This window comes from Miniopterus natalensis, chromosome 6 (genome assembly GCF_054644295.1).
Source record: "Miniopterus natalensis isolate mMinNat1 chromosome 6, mMinNat1.hap1, whole genome shotgun sequence".
Taxonomy (NCBI): Eukaryota; Metazoa; Chordata; class Mammalia; order Chiroptera; family Miniopteridae; genus Miniopterus; species Miniopterus natalensis.
In genome coordinates this window covers 46,326,185-46,345,866 of record NC_142086.1, presented here as the reverse complement: position 1 = coordinate 46,345,866, position 19,682 = coordinate 46,326,185, and the positions used below count along the sequence as shown (strand labels likewise).

The 19,682-nt window shown below is 48.4% G+C and overlaps 1 protein-coding gene across 1 annotated transcript in view; it reads left to right on the top strand.

The window, feature by feature from the left end:
• The first annotated feature begins 2,314 nt into the window (after positions 1 to 2,314).
• The window catches only part of SLC12A8 (solute carrier family 12 member 8), a 110,769-nt gene continuing 93,401 nt past the window's right edge, over positions 2,315 to 19,682 (top strand). The window contains exons 1-2 of the mRNA XM_016200159.2: positions 2,315 to 2,356; positions 15,826 to 15,972. Of these exons, the coding sequence (XP_016055645.2) occupies positions 2,315 to 2,356; positions 15,826 to 15,972 (189 nt within the window). The remainder of the gene's footprint in view (positions 2,357 to 15,825; positions 15,973 to 19,682) is intronic.

The window sequence follows — 19,682 nt, the reverse complement described above, 5'->3', positions numbered from 1 at the left end:
ATAAAAACCTTTATTTTTAGGGATTTTCACACAAAGGCTCGTGTGGGTGGGGGAAGTACTCCCAGCTGCCCTATTTCATGGAAGCCTTAGCAAGTTATTTAAGTCTAGGAAGTATGCCAGATTGGAACGGAGATAATTTAATCTCCCTGTGTTGACTTAGTTTCCTCCCGCAGGCTTCGGTCCGCCCCCTCCTGGAGCCGTCGCTTCCACTGCGGCCCCCAAAGGCGGCGGGAAGCGGCACCGAGGCAGCCTCAGGGCACTTTCCTGGCCAAGGAATTCCACTTGCCGAGCCTGGGGGCACCAGGTCGGGGTGGGAGCCGCCCCGAGGACCCCTGGGCGCAGTCTCAGCCTCCCGCAGGGACGCTGCTGCGGTGCCCCGGAGGCCGAGGGGCCGGCGCGGGAGCCGCGCGCTTGCCCGCTCCCGGCCCCCCTCCCGCGCAGGCCGCGGCCGCCGCTTCCAAGGCAGAGCTGCGGCGAGCCGGCTCCTGCCCTGCCCCAGCCCCAGGCTGGCACCTCAGCTGGTTGCGTTGAACTAGATGTCGAGGGCAGCAGCGGCAGTGGTGGTTGAGAGAAGCCTGGAGGCTGGCAGACCCTCCTCCCCTTACCAATGCCCCCCAGGCCCCCCACCCGGGTCAGGACTCGGGCCCCCTTCTGGGAGCGCCGCCTGGGGGCGCGCACCCTGCTGGGCCGCGGTGGGCGCGGAGGGACGGCTCGGGCAGGGCAAGGCGCTGCAGCCCAACCCCCTTCTCCACCTCGACCCAGACTCGCGGGTGCAGGCGTGGCCGGGGTGCCCAAGCCCGGGCGGGACCTGCCTCGCCAGTGGGACAGCTGGGACCCGCACGGGGACACCTGGCCGGCCACGTGGCGCCGGGGCGGGGACGGGGCGGGCGCAGTGCTAGGAGCTGCGGTCCCGGGAGCAGGTGAGCGTGGCCGGGCGGGTGGGGAGCGCACGGGATGGTCTGGGGGCGGCCCCTCTCCCTGGAGGAGCTCTTCCTGTAGGAAGGGGGCCAGGCCTGGGTCACGTCTGTCCCCCGCTCAGACCAGCCCCCTCTCCGCGGTCCCCGCCGTGAGCGCTCGGGCGGCACCGGGACGCGCACCTCCACCCGGCCCGCAGCTCCCGGCGGCCTGACGCGCGGGGTGGGTGGGGAGAGGGCTGCAGGTGCCAGGTTTGCGTCAGTGGAGGTGCGCCGACCGAGGTGCGAGGAGGGTTGGGCTCTGGCTTCCGAGCAGGTCTCAGTAATCTTGGGGTCCTTTCAAGTGGGCCGAGGGCCCGAGCAGAGGGGGATGTGCGAGGACTGGCCCTCCGTCTGCACGTGGGCAGCTGGGCAGAGCTGGGCTGGGCACCTGGCTGGCGTCCCTCTGCGCTCTACTGGCCTCTGCAGCCCACCAAACCCCAGCAATCTCCCCAGCTTCTCTCTGAGCACACAGTGACCCCCTCCCCCCACCCCCCCCCCCCAACTATTTTGCTTCCAATACTCCCCCGTGAGCTGCTTTCTTCCCCACCTTCGCTGGCCACTATCCTGGGGCATGTTCTCATATGACCACAAACTCTACCCATGTCCATTCTTTCGCTCTCCCTTTTCCTCCCCCTTCCAAAGGGTCAAGAGCTCTGTCTCAGTTCCAGCCTCTGCTGGGGAGAGGGGCACACAGAGCCGGGCATGAGGTCCTTGCCCCAAGGGCGGCTGCCCCAGTGGAAGGGAAGGCTCTGCTTCTCTGATGAGAACCGAGCCCTGCTGCTGCTGCTCAGTCACCTGTTTCTTACCCACCCTCTCCACTCCCCTGCCCCTTTCTGGCCCCACTCTAGAGGGGCCCCCAGGACAACCTCCTAACCGTCCCCCTCCTTCTCTCCTCATTGTCCAGTCTTCCGTTCACTCACCACCTGGAACCAGTTCTAGTGAGTGATGGTGCCCTTGCCCTGGACAGAGGGGTTCAGAGGATGGGAGAGGAGTGTGAAACTGTGTTCTCCAGGGCTGGGCAGCCTGCCCCCCCCCCCCCCAGCCCCACATTCAAGGAGCTCAGGGCACAAATAGAGAGCTGGGGGCAGCTGTGGCTTTAGGACACCACAGTTAGAGCACAGGGAGCCTCTGAAGGATGAGCGGGATCCATTTGGGTACCAAAGAGGGAGGGGCTTGAGTTTCCAGATGAGGTAGACCAAGGTGGCCTCTTCCGCCTGGGCTGCCATATGATACAGAGGGAGGATGGGCGATCAGGAGATAGGGAAGGAGGAGCTGGCCTGACTGAGATGCTGTTTACCTTCCAGAGGGGTCTGCCCACCCAGACCACCAGGACCCCCATTTCCACGAGAATGGCCCCGATGTCTCAGGTGCAGGAACTCTTCCACGAGGCGGCCCAGCAGGTAGGCCTGGGCGGTGTGAGGGCCTCTCAGGGAACTGCAGAGGCTTGTGAGCAGAGGGTGGCCAGACAGGAAGCTGAATGGAAACATTACAGTGCACTATTTTAGAAGTAATTATCTCAGAAGTTTATTTTGGTATTTCAGCTTAATCGAGAACATATTATAGAGAACTCAACCATCTGTATGACTAAAAAACCTTTGCTATTATTTGACGTAGATTTTGAATCCTGGACTCCGTCCCTCCCCTCCCCCACACCATGGAGATTTTCCGTGAACAGAGCGAGGCCTCAGATAATATGAGCTCCTTTTCATATTGAATCAAATGAATGTAAGAAGGAAAATTTATTTCTGAAAAGCTCATATACGCAGAAGCCAAATGGATTTCTGGATTCCCTGATGTCTACAGGTCTTTTTTCTTTATCGTCTTCCTGCTGATCACTAGTTACAGTAATGTTCAGTGTAGCTATGAAACTGAAGTGGCTCTCCCCAGAAATAGTCAATCCCTTAAAAAGTAAAAGAACCTGCTTAAGTGTTTATCAGGGAACTACTTGTTTCCAGTGTCTTAGCTGGTTAATGACCACTCAGCCTTGATGCACTCACTGTCCCTTGGATTTCTCTCCTGCTTTGCAGAGCAGGGCAGGGGGGTTTCCTGGGATTATAACAGGAGGGATGAGCCCCCCAAGAGGGGAGAGAATCAACTCAATGCCTCACATAATAGCAAGGATGGGATCTAGAACCGGGGGTCCTGAGCCAAGGGGCAGAGGCTGGCGAGGCAGATGGGGCTCAGGGTTGGTGGGGGAACCTGGACTGGGCACCCTCTCCTCGTGCACAGAGTACGTGTGAGGAATGCGGCGTGACGGTGGGCAGGCGATGGGGGCTCCCTTCCTCAGGGCTTTACTGTTGCTCTTCACACACAGCCCTGGAAGTAGTCAAGCTGCTTAGAAGCGAGTGACTGGAGACTCGGAATGGCTCCTCAAAGATATTTCAGGACTCTTATCCAGAGCTGTTCACTCCTGGGTGGAGAGGCCTGTGCTCTCATTCTTAGTGCGGTCAAGGACCCTTAGAGAGACCTTGATTTGTCAGGGGCCTTACATTTTCTTTAGCTCGCCCAGTCTCCCACCATACTTCCCATGCATTTTCTTTCGGTGTGTACATGAGTGTTTATGCATGTAACATACATTTGTGGACTACTTCCTCAATAATGGGTTCTGTGTTAAGTATGAAAAACATACTCAGATGGAAAACGTGAGGCCCTTGTCCCCAGGGGTTCCAAAAAGGGAAACACATAAGACATTCTTGGTTCATCTCTGAGATAGAGATCTGTTAAGGCTCAGCTATAATGCTCTCTCCCCTGTTTAAAGCCTTCAGTGGTTCCCCATGTCCACCACCCCGTGTTCAAACTCCTTAGCCTAGGGCTTGCACTGCCTGACCCAGCCTGAGTCCCCAGAGTTTTCCTCTTTGTGATCCAACTTCCAGCCAAAGCTCACCATTCCCCAGGCTCTGCGCTTGTATCTTTCCCTAGATTGGTCTTTGCTGATACTTCTCACTAAATTCATTTGTCACCAGAACCCTCCAAGCACCCAAAGCAGTGCCTGGTATCTAAGTAGACAATAAATGTTAGTTGACTAACCAAATGAACAAGTAGCAGGTAACCACGATGCAAGGTAAATTGCCATAAGTCCCCTAAGGGACTTGATTTTTAAAATGTGGTGGATGCAAAAGCCTCTGTATCACCTCCCTCTCCATCTCCCTCTCCTTCAATCTCCAAACATCGAGAGATTGGACAGTGTTCAGTGTCAAGGCTTTTGGTGTTCACGATCTAGACACATTTTAAATTCATCTCTTTTTCTCGGTCTCTTCTGCACCGTCTTGTTCAAGGTACCGTTTCTTGCCTGGATTATTCACATCCTCCAAACTTCTTTCTCCATGTTGCTACTAAAGTGATCCTTTTCTTTTTTAAAAAAAATAATAATAAATGTTTTTATTGGTTTCAGAGAGAGGAAGGGAGAAGGAGAGAGAGAGGGAAACATCAATGATGAGAGAGTCATTGATCAGCTGCCTCCTGCACGCCCCCAACTGGGGATCGAGCCCAAAACCCAGACATGTGACCTGACTGGGAATCAAACCGCGATCTCCTGGTTCATAGATTGACACACAACCGCTGAGCTATGCCGGCCAGGCTAAAGTGATCCTTTTCTAAAGCATAGATGTGTGCATTTGACTCCTCTGCTTGAAGCCTTTCAGTGGCTTCACTCCGCCTTCACAGTTAAGCTCCAACTCCTTATCTTGGTGCCCAAAGCCTTCAGATCTGATTGACACCCCCGCTCCCACAGCAGGTTCTGTCACTGCACTTACCGTGTGGCCTTGAAATGAGCCTGTCTTTCCCATCTCCCTTAAGAATGTGAGCTCCTTAAGTTTGGGGTCACGTCTTCTTCATTTTTGTGTCCCCAATACGTGCCCTGAGTGCCCAGCATAGAGACAATGCTCAGGCAGTGCTGGTCCTACATACCTGAGCTCGCCGGGCCAGGGATTGGGGCAGCGTCATTTGCAGTAGGTCTTGGAGTGTTGGAAGACGGAGAACAAACAGTGAAGTTGGGAAGCACGTCCCAGGCTGAGAGGGCAAGAGCGTGATGATAACTACCAATTGGTGGGCACTTAGGTACTGAACATTTAGCATGCATTCCTTCATTTGATCTTCACAACAGTTCTGAAGAAGATGATGACTGTTTGGATGTGACAGATGAGAAACTGAGGACTTAGAACCCAGGCATGTTTGTTGCCCAGGTCTAAGCTTTAACCCTTTCTGCTGTATGCCTCTTGCCCCAGTGGTATGAGCAAAGCCACCCAGATGGTAAATCCAAGGCCTGTTCGGGGAAGAGATGGTAGGTTGGGTGGCTAACGTGTTTGAAGCTGAACTCTGGGAGTGGCTGGCCCTCCAGGAGTTTCCCATGAACATTTTTCTAGCCTTACTCCAGTCTTGGGAGTCAGGAATTCTGCTAAGAGCTTTGAAGCCTGAAGAATACGGGATTAAGAAGGCTGTGCCCAGTGGGAAGAGGGCCGGTGGGTGTTATGCCGATCCCGTCAGTTCAGACCTGCTCTTTTCTTGGTCACTGTGACAGGAAAGTAGCTCTCAGGAAAGTTGGCCACAGTGAGGACACTTGTGAGTTAGGTATAGAGGTGAATGAATGAGCTCTTTGTTTGGCTTTACTAGTCTCAGGGCCAGATGGGGTAGCTGTGTGTGTGTGTATGTGTTGGTCAGTGATAAGTCGACCAGCTGGGAAGAGGCTGTAGGTTTGAGGGTTTGTGGTGTGATGGTCAAGGGTACATGTGCTGCCTGAGTTCAAGTATAGCTCTAACCCAGTGACCCTGGGCTAGTTACTCGCTAAGTCTCCTCACCTATAAAATGGCTACAGAAATAGAACCTACCCTAGAGAATCAGAAAGATTAAAAGAGATAATTCATGTAAATATTTAGTATAGAGCTTGTTTAAGAGTAAACATCCCGTAAATGTTGGCTAATAATAAAACTAAGGTAGTTTATTTGGTATGTATTTGCTCCATGAGGTAATGATATAAATGATCAGAAGGTTCAGTTAGCTAATAAACGCATGACTCAGCACAGCAAGGTTAAGTAGGAGACCTGCAGCTGGAGCCCCAAATCCAGAATGATTCCAGTGGCCCAAACTAGAATGTGGGACATTGTCCAGGACAGCCTGCTGGATGGGCAGTCCATTTAGGAAGATAGAATACTTTCTAGGCCTAGATGGGTCGAGAGTAGTTTAGAAACGTGTGCGTGTGTGTGTGTGTGTGTGTGTGTGTGTGTCTGTGTTTGAGGACCTACTGAACTTGTAGCAGGTATGGATCTTGCTCAGGAGCCTCTGTCCTCAGGCACGTCACTGATGTGTGGTATGGTTTGGTAGTGGACTTGAACCTGGGAACCCGGGTTCCAAATTCTGACTGTGCCACTAGATGTGCCAGGCTCTTGGACAAGTTACTCAAGGGCTCCCAGTCTGTTTTCACAACTGTGAGATGGGATGAGTGTACCTGACTGTCAGGGTGTTTATGCCATATGCAGGAGGATCTGGCCCAGTGCCTGTCACGTGGTGGGCACTAAATACAATGCATGTTCAGTAATCGGAAGAAGCAGATATTACATTGAAACCCAGTAGAGTAGGCTATTTGTGAACTTGGGGCTGGAAAGCTAAGGAGCAGCTGGAGCCTGAGGGAAGTGAATGGAAGGCTAATGACCTTAGATCCCATGCTTGTCTCTGCCTGTCACTGGACAGAGAGGACTGTCACAGACACGATGTGTCAGGAAGATTAGCTGGGAGGAGAAAGCAGTTTGCCTGAGACAGGGAGATGGCAAGTAGACATGCTGGTGAGATCTGAAGTCCAGCAGGATCAGATGCTTTGAGCATTGTTAATAGTGAGAAAAATTCAGCTCAGCTTATGTATTGAGAGCCTGTTCTTGCCAGGATCTCTAGCTACTGTTACAGAATTAAAGCTGAAATCTCTTAATTGCTATAGAATAAGGAATACCCCCAACTAATCTGAAGTTTTGTATCCCTTCTCCCAGGGTTGGATGGTCTTCAGAGAAACTTAAAGGGAAACTGTGTCATGCTATGGCATGGGAACAAGTCACCCGAAACTGCAGATTAGCTAGTGTGAGTGACTTCGTCATGTTCTTTCTTCTTCATCCAGCTTTCCTCCAGAGACGAGCTCCAGCAGAAGTCAGCCCATGAGGACTCATTTTAGGAAGCCTGTGGGCTAACATCTGTCTGGGTTGAGCTAATCACCCTAGAGAAAAGCTGGATGCAGACCCAGGGCGTGGATTCCCCATCAGAGCCACGGCATCTACGCCGCGTGTGGGAGGAGGTGTGTCCAGATTGGCTTCCCGGGTGTGACCCACCTCTGACCCTGTACCCAGCATTGCCTGACTTCCTGCCCTCCCTTTCCCTTCTCTGCCTTCTCTTTTGCTCTCTCCCTGTCTCCTCCTCAGTTCAGTGGCTTACCGAGATTAGCTTGGCATGGTGAGAGTAAGAGAGTCTGGTCAACTTTCGGGGCACTGGTGAACAGAAAAGTAGCACAGGCAAGAGGCAGAAAGGAGTGAACATGTTTAGAGGCAGAGGGGTCCGTAGAGCTCCTCTGGCCCAGGCCCCTTGCTCAGCATGTCAAGGAACAAGCCCAGAGATGTAGAATGATTTGCCCAAAGACATATGCAAATAGTGGCAGAGCCAGGCTGGAACCAAGGCCATGACCCATGACCCCATAATACAGCTCCGGGTTGATCTTAATGCATCCAGTCTTTAGATGATAATGTAAATTTGAGCATTGGTGTCAGGCTTCATTCCAAAAGCTTTGCTCTTATTTTCTGCATCCTGATTAGCCAGCATACAGTTAAGGCCCAACTTGTTTTTGCTATGCATTTTTCAGGCCGGCTTTAGCATCTTTAAAAAGCCAGTATGCAAAGTGAGCTTTAACAGCCACATGCGAGGTAGTGGCATATTGCTTTATTAGTATGTAGAGAAGTGAGTGCACCTGAGGAGAAAAAAAAAGGGAACTTAAGACTGTCTTGTTAGCCCCTCCTTTTACAGATAAGGAGACTCCGCCCAGGATGGTTGGGTGGAAGAGGAGGGCTCACGTCTGGGGTTTTCTGGAGCCATGGCCCCTCGTGCCCTCCCAGTTTTTGTAGTGCATGAAGCTTATATGATTTTTAGAGATTGTCTTTAGTAAAAAGGTTACAACTACAAATACAAAATTAGGTGTAATCTTTGGAAGGGACCCAATGCAAGTGAAAGGTCTTGCAGCTGAGCGTCACTGTAAAAACCACTGATGGTAACTTCTGGAGGTAGCAGAAGAAAAGAGGCTTTTAGCCTGAAATCTGGGAGAGAAGAGAAGACAGGAATTGTTCTCAGGATTCAGTTGAGTCCAAGGCTTTCATGTGGGCACTGTCATCTCTGTCTTTCCCACTTTCCACCTTGCAGCCCTGTTTATTACTTAGCCTAGGAAGTCAGCCCTGGAAATGACAACTAGGCCGAAAATGCTGCATATTTGTAAAAAGTGGAATGGAGACATTTTCTGGATAAAGGTGTCTTAGAACCTGGAATGAAAGTGATTCTTCACTGAAATGAATTAGGTGGAAACCGGTCTCATTTGTACCCACAGAATCTTCATTTATGGAGGTGACTAACTGATGACAGGGAGATGCCAATGCCATTGAAGGAATTTCCTGCTTACATTTCCCACGAGAAGGAGGCATGCCGTGCCACACAGGGTAGGAGGGGAAGCATCAGGTCTAGTCAGAGGGCAGAAGCAGGAGTGAGGGGAAAGCCTGGCCTGGAGCCCATACTAGGCTTCACGTGGGAAAGGCAGGGCAGGGTGGATTAGGATTGGCTAGTCTGAATAGTTGTGGCAGGCTTTGGGCTAAACAGGTGGTCTCTAGATGCCTAGTACATGGCCCTGAGATGATTTAGGACAGGTTAAATATTGCCTGGTGTGTGAGAGTTACATAAAAGGGGTGTTTTGGGGTATAGATTCAGAATTGGTTGTTAGCATATGAAAGGCATGCTCTTGGTTAACCCTTTGCTATTTCTAAGAATTGGTTAACCCGGAGAAGGTCAATCTCCTTGGCCAGCAAGATTTTTAAGATGTTATAACATCATAAGATTTCAAAAAATGATTAATACATTCAACCCAGCTGTGAATGAGTGAATTATGTAACTTTACTGCCATGGGGTACATTTCATCCATGGCCAGATCTAAAAAAAATACAGTCCTTGCCATCATTTCATAGCTGAGGTTTGCAAGGAGAATCTTAACGATTCTGAAGTACTATTCTTGTAATTTGATTAAGGCACCACTAGGTGGTGCTTAGACTCTGGTCCGGCCTGATTGAACACCCTGGCTTTCTGTAGGGGTGGATAACTGAGTTTTAGCTTGTTTTTTCATTCATTTTATACTTTCTTCGACCCAAAGATATCTCTTCAGGATAACAGTTTTTCATATTTATTTATTTATTTATTTATTTTTAATTAAATTTATTATGGTGTCACTGGTTAACAAAATTATACAGGTTTCAGGTGCACAATTCCACGACACATGATCTGTACACTGTATTGTGATTTCACCACCCCAGTCAAGTCTCCTTCCATTGCCATTTATCCCCCATATACCTTCCTGTACCTCCCCCACCTTCTTTTATTTATTAATTTGAGAGAGAGGGAGAGAGAGAGACACTGATTTGTTGTTCCCCTTACTGATGCATTCATTGATGGATGCTTGTATGTGCCCTGACTGGGGATCGAACCACAACCTCAGTGTATCGGGAGGAGACGCTTTACCAACTGAGTTACCCGGCCAGGGCACAGGAAACAATTAAATATAGTTCTGTATTCAAGGAAGAATGTTAAAAAATTTTACGTTTTAAAAAACACACATTCCTGAGAATAATTCATTTCAGTGGCTCTTAAATCATCATAATATGTCTGATTCTTAAAATTGTGTTTATTTCCTTCTGAGTTTTAAAACCCGCGTCAAGAGACCGATGGTGTGCTCTAGAATCAGGTGGCACCAAGAGTGTTTGGCGGCAGCGGCCAGGGGGGCGCTGGTCCCTTTCGAATAGGATAAGGCGCGAGTTAGCAGCTAGGAGGGGGGCCTGGGGGCGCTCCCTCTGCCTGTTTTTGTTCTGCTTCTGAACAGGCATGAAGACATAGAAAAGGGGGGTGAATCCCACTGGTCCGTGTAAAGAATCCTACAGTGTTCTGTCCCTGAGGCGCAGATGCGTGTAAGCCACGGTCACACTGCCCGTGGGCGCTTAAGGGGCGCGGGGGCTCCCCATGAACGGGGCAGCGGCGGCCTGGCCTCCTCGCCCCAACACGACAGTCCTGTCGGAGCCAGGTGATCAATTTGCTCTCACATGAATCCAGTGTCCATAGAATTTAACTTAAAACGGAAAGCCATGACTCGTTTTGAGTAACTTTTCCCTTTTATTTTCGGCAATGATCAGTGAAGAGCACCACAAAGCCAAAACCAACTCTAATTTAAAACCCCCCCACAAATGTTAAGGACAGACATTAATTTTACAAAAGGCTTTGCTGTCTTTAAGTTTTCTTGTTTATCCACTGCATGTAAAATGTGATTTAAATCACACACGCCTTTTGGTGAATTCTCCACTGCTCAGATGAAGTCGAGCTATTGAACAGATTACTAACTCTAGGTCAGCATTCTGTTTTTAAAATGGTTCTAATAATGTGATAATTTAAATTTTTTTTCTTAAATAAAAATAAGTTACTGTTTTTATTATAGAAGTACTACGTGCGTGCAGTTAAAAAAAAATTCAAGCACTAGAGAATGACGTAAAACGGAAGCTTTCTTCCCCTCTCTCTTTACCCCTGCTCCCCAGAGACAGTCACTGCTAATGGGCTCTGGGTTTTGTTTTCCCTCATGGTTATCATTATGAATATTTTAAATATAAATCTATTTAAATAATATATTTATACCTCAATTTCTTCACCAAATTGCCAACTTATTATCATTTTACTTATGGCTTCCTGATAGGAAGAAAGAAGTTATTGGCACATTTCCTCTCACTCCCATTTTTCTCACTTCCTTTCTAATTTTTTGTGAGTCGGATTATTATTTTTACATTGTCAAGGTTTATAAAATTTGCGTGTTTTTCTATAATTATAATGGATACTTCCATTTTGGTTACAGTTGGTAATAGCATTTTAAATCTAAGTTGTGTGTGTGTGTGAATGAATAACAATGTGACCTGACTGGACTCATAGAGGAGAAAATGTCATCTGTGTCATTACAGCTTTGCTGCTTCTGAGCACAGGGTTTTACTGTCTTTCACATTTCCTTCAATTCTCCTAGTTCTTATGCATCTGCTGCTGTTTCTTATGTCCCATGTCACTGTTTTTGGGTGATTGTGTTATCTTTTGGGAGAGAGTAATTTTTTTCACATGTGGATCAGTGGTAGTAACTGCTCTTTCCTTTTCTAACTGTAGAAGTGTGGGAGGCCAAGTTTTCCCCTGCCATGCTTCAAAAACAATATTTTGTAATAGACTGAATGCAGAAGTAAATAAGAGAATCCAGTTGTCTTCTGTCAGGCCAGACATCAAAAAGATTTGCAAAGATTTGTATAGTAAGGCCTCTGTTTTCACTAAATGTTTTTGCTTTGGAAAGTATTTTCCATGGAAATGTGTTATTTTAACAGGTAATGGGCTTATTTTTGCTATGTTTAAGTGATTAATATATATTTTTAAATACCTCCCTATAAATTTCTAAAATGGTAAATATTGACAGCTGTAACACACGTAAACAAAAGCTCTTTGGGGTCCTCAATAATATTTAAGAATGTAAAGGAGTCTTGAGACAAAAAAGCTTGAGAATGATTGCTCTAGGGACTAAATATATTTTAAACTTTTAACAGTTTATTTAGAGTTAAATTTTTAGCATTTCAATGTAAAATGTAGGAACGTGGCAGTCACCCAGGCGCTTTTGTCAACCGCCTCCTCCCCGTCTTCTACGCTATAGGTACCATGTATGCACGTCAAACCTCCCAAATAACGTTACAGCCAGTGACGGTGCCTTGACCCGTGTCCACTTCTCGGATCCGATGGCTCTGACCTGGGAGCCTGTCAGGTGCCTTGGAAGGCGGCTCTTCTCTCAGCTGCCCTGGGTTCCCTTCCCCTTTGCTTCCCCCCACCCCTGCTCTAAGCGCATTTGCAGGAATTTTTCCAAACGTCTGATCTGCTGGTAGCACCTGGTTTTCTCCCCTCCTTTCTAGTTATAATTATAGTCTCATACTTTAAAAACAACATCTTTAAAAAAAAAATCATTTTCTTGGTAATTTGGAAGTTAGGAAAGTGCTAAGTATGCTTATTGCTACTGGGGTGCCTTATAGACAGACCCTTTAAGTGGACAGAGAAAAGGAATATAAATATACACATGCATATTTAGCTCTGCATCTTTCTCTATATATTAAAAACTGTAAATTCAAACTGATATCTCTGATTCCAGTTCACCGCTCCAGGTTTTACCCTTCTGTTCTTTCTCTTTCCTTAGTTGTGACTCCCTTCTCCACCAGTGAGAAACTCAACTCCCATTCGATATACGGGGGTGGCAAAAGTAGGTTTACAGTTGTGAGTATGCGAAAGTTTATTCTTGTATAATTATTGATTATTGTATTTTCCATATGAACAACCTACTTCTGCCAACTCTGTATTTTCTTATTTGCTCAATCCTGTAATTCGCAGAACATAGGCTCTGAATTGGTAACTTCCACCCCTGCAAAAATACAAAAGTGCTATCTAGAATTTGTATTAATTTGTAGGTATTTTTGTCTTTAGACTGAGAGCACATAAAATGCTATGTTCAAATGTCCCTCTAGTCACCTCTTTTCCCACCTTCTGTGTGGTTGTTACTCATTTGAACTTGTTAATTTGTTTCTCTTCTCATTCTATTTTAATTTTTATCTTTCATCCTGTTGATTTGATTTGATAATTTTATAATTTTTATCAAAATAAGACCCACACATACGCTGCCTACAAGAGACACACACAGACTGATTTTGTTTGAGTACGTGAAATATTAATGTGATTTCAAGAGTCAAAAGTCCTCAGTACATAAGAATTTTTTTTTTATCAGTACAGAGGTCTTTTATTTTTTTATATTTCTCATGCCCTGAATTCATAGGGAATGAGCTCCTGCAGCTCGGGCTCCCTTCCACTGGTTCTCACAAAGTGAGCTCCTGTGGGTGGAGCAGGCCGATGCTTCAGTTGAACCCAGGTACCTTTCTCTTTCTCTTCCTTGTTTTTCCTTCACACGTTCAGGAAGCTGACTCAGCTCTTAGATTGATTAATATGCTCAATACGTACATTAATTCTCTTGGCAAGAATTTTGCCCTTGTTTGCTCACAACAGTGCCCACCGCATGCTGGGTGACATTGTGGACTCTTCCAGTTTTGCCCTGGTAGCATCTGTGGGGCATTCCTTCTTGAACCGTTTCCATTCTCTTGATGTCCACAGTGTCGCCGTTCTTGTAGATTTGCATGTATGTGGCCAAAGGAACATCTCCGTGTTTTCTAAAAGTCCTAGAGAACATCCAGCGGCGCCTCTCCTCCTTCCCTTTGCGTTGGTCTTTTGGTGAATTACTGGGAGATGGCGGTTCAGCCGAAAGGCCATAGGAATTCGTAAACAGATATAATGTTGGCTGATCCACTGAAGCACCCAGAAGAATAAACCTTTTGCAGTTGAGTTTTAGCTGGTTTGCCTGTTATTGGGAGGGCATTAGGGCCCATGTCTCTCCTCCTGCGGTTAAACCCGGGTAGACTTCCTAGTGGCAGCCTGTGTCCCGCATGAAGGCTCTGCCCCTTTGCCAGGAAGCTGGGGGTGGGGGGGTGGGGAAGCTCTTGTTCAGGTGGCTGTGGCATCGCTGCTGTGGGATTTTGTCCTTTGGGGGATGGCATCAGATGTCCAGGGCACTGCGTCTGTGGGCTCTGAGTTCTGAAGGGCAGAGGGGCTGCTCCGTGAGAAAGGACATGGTGTGTGGTCCGGGGAGGCAGGACTCAGGCAGGGATTTCCCCTCAGCATCAATGTTGTCATGGCTCCTGGGGCCCTGTGGTGTGTGACCACGCTATGCCTTGGGAGGTTCCCAGCCCTGGACAAAGATTAGGATGAACGGGCATGGAAAGGCCCAGATCAACCATGCGGACACTGGCTCTCGAACTCGTTCTGGGGCCGGAGGCACCCCCACTGCCACCAAGGGCTCCCATTTCTAGGAACGGCTGAATCAATATTGACCAAGGGTGCTGCCCGACTGGAGTCCCCGCGAGTGAGACTTTGACCACTGCGTGTGGGTCCTCACCACCTTCGCTGCTGAGCCGGGTCGCTTTCCAGCCCGGGCGGGTGCAGGGCACTCGCTGGACGCCTGCTCTGGGAGCCCTGGGCCAGCCCAGCGGGGCGGGGACCGCGCAGCAGCGGGAGAGGGGCTCTCAGGGCTGCTCTGCGGAGCGGGGATTCGGGTAGCCGGGAAAATCGAAAATCATCTTCAATAAGCCCTCTTTTCTTTCTCTCCCAGCTTCCCCGAAGGCCCCTCGCTCGATTTAAAATCATGCTGTAAAAAGCTTTCACAGTTCTCCTCTCACCTGAGCTGTAAAGCCTCCCTGATGCGGGCTGAGACCTCCTTCGGTCACCAGGGATGGGGCCTGGCCGGGGTCCATTCGGAGCAGAGGGAAGGAAGGCGGGCGCCGTGCCCACTGGGTCCCAGCTCAGCAGCCCGGGGTTCCCTGCCGTGTAATGAACAGGTCACAGGAGCTGGCTCACGGTGTGCGCTCCGGGCGCAACCGGTCTCCCGGGCGCGCTTGGGAAGGGCAGGCCGGCTCTTGCTTTGGCCCCTTCCTGACCTGAGTGGGCAGAGGCAGGGTTTCTCAGCCGGTTTCTTTCCCTCCGGCTGCCCAAAGACAGAAAGGTGTCATCTCACATTTCAGATACGTTCATTACAACCTGGCAAGTGGCCTGCGGGAGGGAGGTGGCTGTTTGAAATGAAGGCTCCTGGGCATGAGTGAGCCTGTGGCAGAACTTTTTGGCTGCAGGAAGCTGAGCCGTCTTCTCCACTGGGCACCTTTCAGGGGTAGTTTCCCCCCCTTTCTAGACACCTTGCTCAGGGCAGAGAGTCTCTGTTCACAGGAAAAAGACTTCTACCTCTGAACTGACCCACCCGGCAGCATGGTGTTTCCAGTGTGGGGTGCAGGCCCCTGGCTCAGAGGGACAAGGGCCTGGCTCCTTGTCCTGGGAGCTCGGGAAGAGATATCCTAGCAGCCAGCAGCATGGAAGTGTGATTACCGGGTCCAGCTCTAAGTCCCTGTGCCGCTGGAAACTGCCAAGCTTGTCCCTGCAGGGAAAGAGAGGGCCTGACCCTCGAGCATGTTTGTGGTGTGCATTCTGAGGGGCTTCTTTGCTCCCCCTCTCCTCCATCTTTGTCCCTACCTGAGTGCCATACCAGGCACAGCACACATCCTATTCCCACCTCTTCCCCCACAACCTGTTATTTCTATGTCATAGAATGCTGAATGGGACTCTTGTTGTTTTGGAATTGATGACTGGGGCCCACGTTTGAGGATAAAGAGAGTTATCAACAGTTGGGACCAGACCTGTCCCCTAGGGCTTAATAAGACAGCCCAGAGCTGGCCCAGGATCGCCTACTGTCACCCAGCTGCTCCCCCTCCGCCTTCCCTTCCCCTGGGGGATGGGAATTACTGGGTAGAGATGCAAGGGGAGGGCCTGTTAGGAGAGGACAGGGACCCTTTGCACTTGACCTTCAAGACCGTGTCTACACATACCAGCCTGCCCTGTGGGCATATGATGGGAGCATTTTAAAGCTCAGTTCTCCTGTCCTACTTCCCTTCCCCCCCTTCCCCTTGCTGGCTCTCCCTGGTGTTGCTGAGCTGACCTCTGTGTGCTCTGTTTCCAGGGGGACCTGGCCCAGCCCCAGCCCTGGTGGAAGATCCAATTGTTCGTGTGGGAGCCAGTGCTGTTCGGGACCTGGGATGGTGTGTTCACGTCCTGTATGATCAACATTTTTGGGGTTGTCCTTTTCTTGAGGACTGGCTGGCTGGTGGTGAGTGATGGCTTGGTGGCCCTGGAGTCTCTTGTGGGCCGGTGACATGGGAAGCTCTGTCACTCTTGGGCATTCACGGTGCAGGTAATAGACTCCTGAAGCACAGATGCTCCAGAAACATGAAACAAGAAGCAAGTACACTGAATGGCTAGCACTGCTTTAAAATGAGAATCCTGAGAAGCTGGGCCTCACGCAGAGGTTCCAGTGCCTCACTATGGATTTAACTACTGAAACATGAGCACAGAATTCAGGGCACATCATGAGTGGGACTAGAGGTGGATCAGAGAGAGGTAAGTTTTCCTGCAGTTGGTGACCCTTTCCAGCTTTCCTGGTGTTCTTCTACTCGTCTGGTGCCCTCCTGGTGGTACCAGCTCTTCACCCACATAGTTGCCTCCCTACTGCACCCCGAGCCCATGTGCACAGGGAGGCTTAGTAAGAGGTACACACTGCCTACACTCAGGGCCAGATTACCGGGGGCACACCTTTTGCATGAGGTTGTGGGTGTCAGTTTGTCTTCCTCTGTAGAAGGGCAAGGGCCTCTTTTTATGTCTCATCTGAAAGCATTGTGGGACCTTCCAGGCAGCTGTGTGTCCTGAGCAGGTCGTCAGCCCTTCACATAGTGCGTTCTCCCTGGGACTTCAGCAAACTCATGGGTTGCTAAGAACAAAAGGCCAGCCTATCAAGAATCATTGATGAGCACCTAGTGTGTGCCAGATACTACCACATGCCAATAGGATTGCAAAATATAAGACCCTGTCCCTCTCCCTGGTGAGTTAACAGCCATAGTGGTCAGATTTTACACGAGGAATCCAAGAGAGGTTTCAAAGCAGCATTAAATCTCTCAGGAATGGGGCAGGCTGTGAATGTAAGGTTGCTGAAGTGTCCAGGAAGCTTCCTGAGGAGATGTGGTTAAACCAGGTGTTGAAAGGTGAGCTGGACTGGACAGGTGAAAGAGAGAGGGGGCCATTCAAGGTATAGAATGTATTAGGGTTCTCTAGAGAAACCATATAACTAACTCTCTATATATGGAGAGAGAGAGAGAAACAGAGAGAGATTTATTTATTTTAAGGAATTGGCTCACATGATTGTGGGGGCTGGCAAGTCCAAAATCTGTAGGACAAGCAAGATTCAAGTGAGAATATAAAATTAACCATCACATAGGCAAATTCCAGAGGATTAAAGCTTCACTGTAGTGGGGTGTATGTGGCTCTTAACTCCCTCAGGAGGCCTGGGTTAGGCCAGACCTTCCTAAGCTCTTGTCCTACTCCCTGAGCTGAGTCCATAAAAGATCAGAGTCTTTCATTGCTGCCTCTCAGCACACACGGGAAGTTCATCTGGGGCAAACGGATTATCCAACTGTGTTTTATAACTAGAGGATGTTCTGATCACTCTTCCTGAGAACATTTGGAAAATTAAAGTTTCTGAATTTTCTAATTTATCTTTGAGTTAAAAAGTTTAAAGGATAATGGATCATATAGGACAGCTGCTTGATAGCATCTGACTTGCAGACTCAAAAATAGTTGCATTCTTTTTTGTTTTTTAAATATATCTTTATTGATCTCAGAGAGAGGAAGGGAGAGAGAGAGATAGAAACATCAATGATGAGAGAGTCATTGATCGAGCCCGCAACCCGGGCATGTGCCCTGACCGGGAATCGAACCCTGATCGCCTGGATCCCAAGTCGACATTCAACCGCTGAGCCACACCCGGCCGGGCTAGTTGCATTCTTAATGATATATTTATTGTATGATAAAAGGCAACAGCCATATCAACAAATACTTGACTACCATTTAGGTTTTTTAAGTTTCGTACTTCATATGTTTATATAAATTTTAATTTAATATCAGAGAGCACAAAATTGAATTTTTTGACCTAGCCCTTCTGTGTATATAAATTGATATCCCACACCACAGAGTTTTAACTATGGTCTTGCAGAATCCGATAGTTGTAATGTGAGAATTAAAAATAAAATAGAAGCATCCTTTTAAAAAGCCCTTGGCTCTAGGCTCAGCCTTAACCACATCCAGCATGGGTCTGATTTTTTCTTTATTAACATGTGGAAAGCTTAGGGCAGGGTCAGCAACCTCTCTGGTGTGGATGCTAAGATTTCATGCCCTTTACACCCCCCAAACTTACAGGGGCTCCCACTTACAAAAACACAGTCTCCAGATCAGACATGTCATCCTGGCGGCAGTCTCAGGTTTCTGGGATCAGCTCTGTTTTTGCCCCTTTCTGCAGCCATCTCACTGCCCAGCACCTCTCCCACCTGTGTCCAAGGGAGGCCCACTGTGGCAGAGGAAGGTCTGGCTAGCGACACCCAGGGCCACAGGGCTCTGCTTCCTGCAGGGGATGGTTCTAGAATGGTGGGAGGAGAAAGGGGTAACCTCTCTTTATTCTGTTTTCTAAGAGCCTCCTCTGAATCCTCTGACTGGGTTATTTTTTTTTTGAGAAATGGCTATCCAGAAGTGTCGGTTTTGTCCCCAAAGTAAAAGTACAAGTTGAATTAGTTATCTATTGCTGCATAACTCACTACCCCAACACTTAGCAGCTTAGAGCAATGGCTATGTCGTCCTATAGTTTACGTTATGTTATAGCTTCTGTGGCTCAGGAACTCAGTCTGTCATGGAGTTGTAGTAGAGCTGTCGTTCAGGGCTGCAGTCTCATCTGAAGGCTTTACTGGGGCAAGGCTGTTTCCAAGATCACTTACATAGTTGTTGCCAGGCCTTGGTCTTGTGGGCCTGTTCATAGGGTTGCCTCATTACATGCATCCACTTCCCCCAGGGCTGCAGTCTGAGAGAGAATGGGAGGGAGCAAGTGCCCAAGGGGAAAGCCACAGTCTTTTTATAACCTCATCTCAGAAGTGACATCCCATCACTTCTGAAATATTCTGTTCATTAAATGTGAGTCACTAGGTCCAGCCCTCACTCAAGGTGAGGCGATTACACAAAAGCTCGAGTGCCAGTAGGTGGGGATCACTGGGGCTGTCTTTGAGGCTACTTACCATACAAGTATGTCCTTTTGTCCTCAAATAATCTGTTTTTCAGTTCTGACATTAATTTTACTTGAAAAATCATATTTGATCATGGAAAAAAAGGGCAAATGTGAAATGCCAGAAATAAGGTAGAGCTTCTAAGAGATGGCAGAAAATTAAGGTAAGTAGAGGTCATGCCAAAATGGTTTTTAAATAGACCATATTAACTAAAGAATAATTGGGCAGCATACTTACAATATGGAAAATGTTAAAGTGGTAGTTTTGGTAGGAAAACTTAAAGATTGGTACAGGATATTTTATTATCACATACAGACAATTTAAAAGCATACACAAAGGAAAAAATAGTAATTATATAATTGCATTAAAAATATAAAATCATCAAAATGAGAAATTCTGAATAAAACATAATCCTGCTCCCTTGGAGCTCACAGCCTAGGGGTAAAGACTGACTTGGAGACAGACTTGGTGTGATAAGTACTGTGAAAAGTACTAAGTTGTGGGTGCTGTGGGAACCCAGAGGAAGGGTACAGGACAGCTTCCTGGAGAAGGAAACCCCTAAGCACTGAGTCTTAAAGGATGCCTTGGAGTGAACCTGGCAAGGAATTGAGCAGGAAAGGCATTGGAGACGGGATCAGCATGGTGAGGGAGAGAAAATGTGACTTTAGGCTGGGGCACAGAGTGAATTGGGGGGTGTTGTCAAAGAGATGAGAGGGAGAGA